Genomic DNA, 5,688 nt, shown 5'->3' with positions numbered 1-5,688 from the left:
GTCCTTCCTTCAAAGTAGCAGCCTCAGCCGGACTCTGGGGGTAGCGCACAGGCAGCTGAGCCTTAGACTCCAAACACCCCCACGCCCCGCATTCACACGAGCCCTGCCTGGCCAGGGAAGGGACAGCTCTGGGCACGGACCCCGCCGCGTTGGGAATGGGGACACTGTCCGGGGTGGGGACACAGCGCCTGTTGAAGCACACCGCGCCCGGAGGGTACCACGGGGCCCCGATTCCTCGCACTCTTCCACTTTCCGTGACCCCCTCCCCCCATCCCCGGCCCACTCCACAGTCCCTCTCCCACGCCCATCCACACCCCACCCTCCTCCCACCACCGCAGTCCCGAGGGCGGTTAACTGGAGTCAAACCAAAACAAGTAAAGCTTTAATTTTCAATACTTTCTCAAGTACTTTGCAACTATTTATACAAACAATTCTTCAAACTATATTTCTCCCCTTCTTCCCCCCCCCCCCCCCATCCCTCCCAGTTGCATTATCTGGGGTTGCCACGCCGCCAGGGACCCGCCGAGGTCAAGCGCTTTGGGTCCCTCGGACAAGGCCGGGCCGCTCGCTTCTCCCCCTCCAGCATCGAGGCTGGCGGGGTCTCTGGGGTTTGGGGTGGCTAAGGGGCCTCCGTCGGCCTGAGGGTCAGTCCTCCGTACTGAGTCTGGAACAGACGCGCACCCAAGCCCCAAGCCGGCTGCAGCTTCAGGCTGCATGGGGAAGGAGTGGCCGTCGGGGGACCAGGGGGAAGGGGTGCAGGCTTTCGGCTCCTGGAGGGTTTCCTGGCGCCCGGTTTGGTCCCCGCGCCCCTAGAGCGCCTGCCACGGCTTCGCGATGGCCTGGATGTGCTCCTTGGCCTTCAGGCGCAGCGCCGCGATGCTGCTGTTGCGCGGGTCCGCCTCGTCCAGCGGGAACTTGTCCCCGAAGCCCTGCCCGCAGGGGTAGGCGGGCGGCGGCGGCGCCAGAGGCTGCAGGCTGGGGCCCAGCGGCTGAGAGTTCAGGAAGGGCGGCGGCGGCGGCGGCGTGTAGCTGGCGGGCAGGCTTTGCGCCGGCGGCCCGAAGCCCGGCAGGCTCTGCAGCGCCGTGGCGCCCCCACCCGGCAGCGGCGGCCCGAGCCACGACTCCAACGGCAGGGCGCCCCCCGCCGGCCCCCCGCCGCCACCGCCGCCGCCGCCGGAGCCCGCCCCGAGGGGCGCCAGAGCCGCCGAGGGCGGGGAGCGGCTAAAGGAGAGGAGGGGCGAGTCCTGCAGCTTCATGGACGACACCTCCAGCTTCTCCTGCCGGCGCCACTTGGCCCGTCGGTTCTGGAACCACACCTGCGGAAGGCGGCACAGCGGCCGGCCGTGGAGCTGCAGCCCGGCCAGTTCACTCCTCTCCGCCCCCGCCCCCCGCCCCGCAAGTAAAACTGGGGCGCGACCATCTCGCACCTACTTCTTCCACCCCCACCTGACACACACACACACACACTCACACACACACATCTCTCTATCGGTCCTCTTCCTTGCTCCTTTTGTCTCTCCCTCCCTCCCTCCTCTCTTTTCTCTGGGTCTCCTGGTGCCACACTTGTCCCTGTTTGTCTCACCTATAGCTATAGTTGTATCTGTTCCCAAAAAAGTGCAGTTAACCCTGGAATCAGACCGTGGGGCTGTGGAATCCAGATCGCACCCATTTCTGTGACCTTCTTCTTGGCAGCCCCTCCTGACTGCGTTTTAAACTCTGCTTCCTCCCTGTGTTGCTCAGCTCTCAGTAGCCCACCCCCCATCAGACTTTCTGTGCTTTACCTACCTTTTGTCGCTGTTATAAATATGTATGTAAACCAAATACTCTAAGCACTGTAACTGGCACCACTGGATGCTAAAATATAGCCATTTCCACGAATAACTGGTGATGATAACTATTAGAAAAGTGTGAGTTAGTTTTATCCTAAGTATATTTGAGTTGCTGCTTTGATAAGATTTTTCTTTTTAGTTAATTGATATTCATTTAGAATTTCTTATATTTCTTATAAATGACTTTTGATGATTATAATAGTTTATTATATATCTACTTTTACTTTATGGAGTTAGTTCTGATATTACCCTAAGATGGGTTCGATAAGTTCAAGTCTTTTTTTTTTTTTTCTTCTTTACATATGGACAGTGCATGCCAGAGTGAAGTCTGGTCTCTTAACAATGAAATATCCAATCTTGATTTGATAAAATCACAAGAAAGGGCGCACTTAGGGTTTCACTATAGTTAGCATCCTCAGAAACAAACAATTCTTGGAGATAATTGGTCTAGCTTAGTGGAGAATCTAGAAAGAATTTTGGACAAACTGGTGGCGTCAGTGTTATATTTATGAAGGGACATGGGGGTAGATGTGACTTTAGATATTTTAGAGGGTGAAGCTGTTGTGAGTCCATAGGAGTGGGGAGGGCACCTCCAGGGGGGCTGAGAAAAGAGCCACCAGCACTTGAGCCAAGTAAGGCTGGGATTGGGGGGTGGGGGGGTAATGTGAAGGAAGAATAAAAAAATGTAAGTACTCCGCCCCTTCCTACAACACATTCACCTACATATCTGAGGTTCCCCAGAAAAGGGATGTTTGCAGGTAATCGAAAAAAGAGAAACACTGGCTTGGGTGATGGTTCCATCCTCCCGTCCCGATTCTCAGGATGTCCTACTCCATCCCCCAAAAATATCACCTATGGTGATCAGATTGATCCTGTATTAGAGGGCTAAAGGCCTGGAAAGTCAGCTCTTACACTGCTGCCTCAACACAGCTGGAGACCCTGCTGAGCACACACCCCCACCCCGCCCCCTCCCATCTGATTGCATCCTAGCCAGGCATTAAGCACACCAAACTCTGGACACTGCGCTGGCCCTGTGGTCACAGAGAAGTCACAGACACTGTTCTCAAGAGGACAAGCCAGAAGGACAAGCCAGAGGACAAGTGAGGAGTGAGGAAGGAAAGTGGGACAGTGGTGGCCTCAGGTATAAAGGCAGCTCCTGAGGGGCGGGCCTCTGTTCCGCAGGGGCACTGAAGGCTTTGCTCTCTGTTTTTCCATCTTTCACTGGATGCTTTTCCTCTTCCTATGGCAGCCGCCTGCCCTGCACAGCAGGTGCTAATATGCCCACCGCTCCCACAAAACCATCACAGCCTCACTGACCCCATTTAGGAGAAATTGAACTGACCTTGCCATTTAATCCTGAGCCACATTAGAAAACTATGTTTTAAAACCAGGACATCGACTCGTTACTTTAAACCCTCAAATTGAGCACAAGAGACAACGACAAGAGCTTGTCTCCTTTTACTTTTAGACAAGACTGAAAGCCCCAAACACACACACACACACAACCCATTTAGCTCCCCGGCCTCTCAGAGCAGTGAAACTTGTTCCCAGTGACTCCCTTCAGGCCTCTGTAAACTCTCCCAATTTGGAAATCCTCCCAGATTTTTCACAGATGACTAGCAAATATTTAAGGCTTTCAAATATTTTAATGATCGGGGATTAAAGATAATTCAGCTTTAATTAAAGCAAAAACCCCTTTACAACAAAAGGAAAAGGCCTCTGCAGCGGAGGGAGGCTTGATTGGATGTGCACCAGAGAAGCAAAAGTCAGGTCCTTAAACAAATCCACGGAAAGTTTCAACTGCGCGGCGCCAGGCTCGTCGCAGGAAGACGGGGTTTTGGGTTTTAAACAGGGTAATTGCAGCTGGTTATTAGGGTGGCATGCAGGGTCCCAATCTGGAGACCCTCAGCTGCTGCCTACCTTCCCTCTCTTCTCAGTACTCACCCCTCCACACACACCCCACCCTGGCTGCGACTAAACAGCTGTCCTTGCCCGCGGTTCCCAATTCCCCTCTTTAGCTCCGAAGACGGAGACCGCAAAGGGGACGGGGAACCGCGAACTGGCACCGAATGCCCCAAGGACGGCGCGGGGCGCACGGAAGAAGACCTGTGACGCCCGTTTGGGGCTCTGGCCAGCCCAGCAGAGGAAGGACAACGGGAAAAGGGGCATCACAAATGCGTGGGCTCCGGGGAATTCAAGGGAGCATTGTCTGCAGCTTGGGCTCGGGCCCTCCCGGGGACGACGTGGGCGCTTTACCTGGACCCGGACCTCGGGGAGGTTGACCTTGCCCGCCAGCTCCTCGCGGCTGTACACGTCGGGGTAATGAGACTTCTCGAACGCTCGCTCCAGCTCGTGCAGCTGGTACGTGGTGAAGGTGGTGCGGTTCCTCCGGTGCTTCTTTTTCGGCGGCTCCTCCTCCGACAGGTTCGCGTCGCCCGCGGGTCCGACGGGCAGCCCTGGGCTCGGCCGCGCCTCCCCGGACTCCTTGGGGCAGTAGGGGCGGGAGCCTGGGGCGGCGGGGCCCCAGAAGGTCAGAGACACTCCCGGGAGCCTCCCTGGACCCACCCCGCCTACCCTTGGGCACTGGCCGCCAGTTGCGGACTCCGAGATGACCGGGCGGGTGCAGAGTGGGGAGGAGAGTAGGGGAGGCCGGTCCGGGTGAGAGCTGTGAGGCGCTCGTAAGCTTTCTCTGAACTCAAATCGGAAACCCGGGCACCCAGGTGCCTTGATAAAAATTAAGGCCGGGCTCTCTGTCCCGCAGCGTTTCTAAGTCAGGGCTTCCTGGGCCTCGCAGCAGCCCGGGCGCGCACTCACCGCACTCACCTTCGTACTCCGGGGCGGGCGGTGGGCAGGGCGGGGCGCCCCCCGCGGGCGCCTTTGGGCAGGCGGCCCTCGCGCCCGGCCTCTGGTCTCGCTCCTTGGTGCCCCCGGCGCCCGGCTCCGCTGCGAAGGAGCCGAGGATCCCGTCGTCCTTGGTAAACCCCAGGATGGCCTCGATGCTGTGCAGCCGCGAGGTGCCCCCGCCCGGGCTGCGGAGCAGGTGGCCGGCGAGCGAGAAGCTGCCGTCGGCCATGGCTGGGGCGCAGCCGGGCAGGTGCATGGGGAGAGCGGGAGGCGGGAGCACGCGGCCCGCGCTGTGGGCAGCGCCGTCTGCACTGGAGACAGAGAAGAGGCTCGAAGACGATGCTTTTCCCTTGTGCGGCCGTCCCACCCGATGGCTACTGACCGAAGGTCAAGCTCGGCAGGCAACGCCGCCGGCAGAGCTGCGCTCGCTGGAGGGGGACGGGCGCTCGGCCCGCGGCCGCCTGGGTCCCTGCAGGAGTCGAAGGTGCGACTCCCAGGAGCTGGGGCTTCGGGGCCTAAAGGCTTCGGGCCCACTCACCCCGGCTCCTCCCCTCTGGCTCCCGACCCAGTCACCCCCACCCTCGCCCAGGCGGGGGCAGCACCTCTCATCTTCCTATTCCCTCAGGCACTCCGAACACACCCCGGGGCCAGCGGTGGGGGTAGACAGGCCGGGGACCCGGGTCTGTGGGTCGGTGCCCCCCCGCCTCGCCTCAATGGGCCCGACGCCCTGGGTCTCACCTCTCGGTCTCGGGCTTCCCCCCTCCTGGGACTCACCTCCCCCTTCACCTCCCTCACTCCCTAGGCTCCTGCCTGCTGGGGCTGAGCGCCCCCGGTGACCCTCGGAAAGGCTTTCTGGCTCCAGGACGTTGGAAGTCAGTCTGCCCTTCTTTTCTGTTTTAATCTCCCCTCTCTCTCCCCCGTTGTACCCCCCACGGCAATCCTCTTGGGGTTCCGTAGTCCGAAGCCCGGGCTTGGGGTTTACTTTGTATATCTGTGTTAACTGCTTCTCTCCGAC

At 59.0% G+C, this 5,688-nt stretch overlaps 1 protein-coding gene across 1 annotated transcript; it reads right to left on the bottom strand.

Annotated features, from left to right (window-relative positions):
* Nucleotides 1–401: 401 nt before the first annotated feature.
* RAX (retina and anterior neural fold homeobox) lies at nucleotides 402–5,199 on the bottom strand. The gene is made up of 3 exons (XM_036418740.2): nucleotides 4,653–5,199; nucleotides 4,086–4,336; nucleotides 402–1,316 (listed from the first exon to the last, which is right to left on the bottom strand). The coding sequence occupies exons 1-3, from the start codon at nucleotides 4,927–4,929 to the stop codon at nucleotides 810–812; spliced, it is 1,035 nt and encodes a 344-aa protein (XP_036274633.1). The 5' UTR covers nucleotides 4,930–5,199; the 3' UTR covers nucleotides 402–809.
* Between the last annotated feature and the right edge of the window lie 489 nt (nucleotides 5,200–5,688).

This window comes from Pipistrellus kuhlii, unplaced genomic scaffold (assembly GCF_014108245.1).
Source record: "Pipistrellus kuhlii isolate mPipKuh1 unplaced genomic scaffold, mPipKuh1.p scaffold_m20_p_6, whole genome shotgun sequence".
Taxonomy (NCBI): domain Eukaryota; kingdom Metazoa; phylum Chordata; class Mammalia; order Chiroptera; family Vespertilionidae; genus Pipistrellus; species Pipistrellus kuhlii.
The sequence above is the reverse complement of the archived record's forward strand: the minus strand, read 5'-3'. Positions and strand labels throughout refer to the sequence as shown.

Coding starts and splice junctions, on each gene's coding strand:
- RAX (XM_036418740.2), bottom strand. CDS start 4,929: ATGCACCTGCCCGGCTGCGCCCCAGCCATGGCCGACGGCAGCTTCTCG. Junction 4,337..4,652: donor GCCCGCCCCGGAGTACGAAG/GTGAGTGCGGTG, acceptor CCGCCGCCCCAG/GCTCCCGCCCCTACTGCCCC. Junction 1,317..4,085: donor TCCCCGAGGTCCGGGTCCAG/GTAAAGCGCCCA, acceptor CGCCTTCCGCAG/GTGTGGTTCCAGAACCGACG.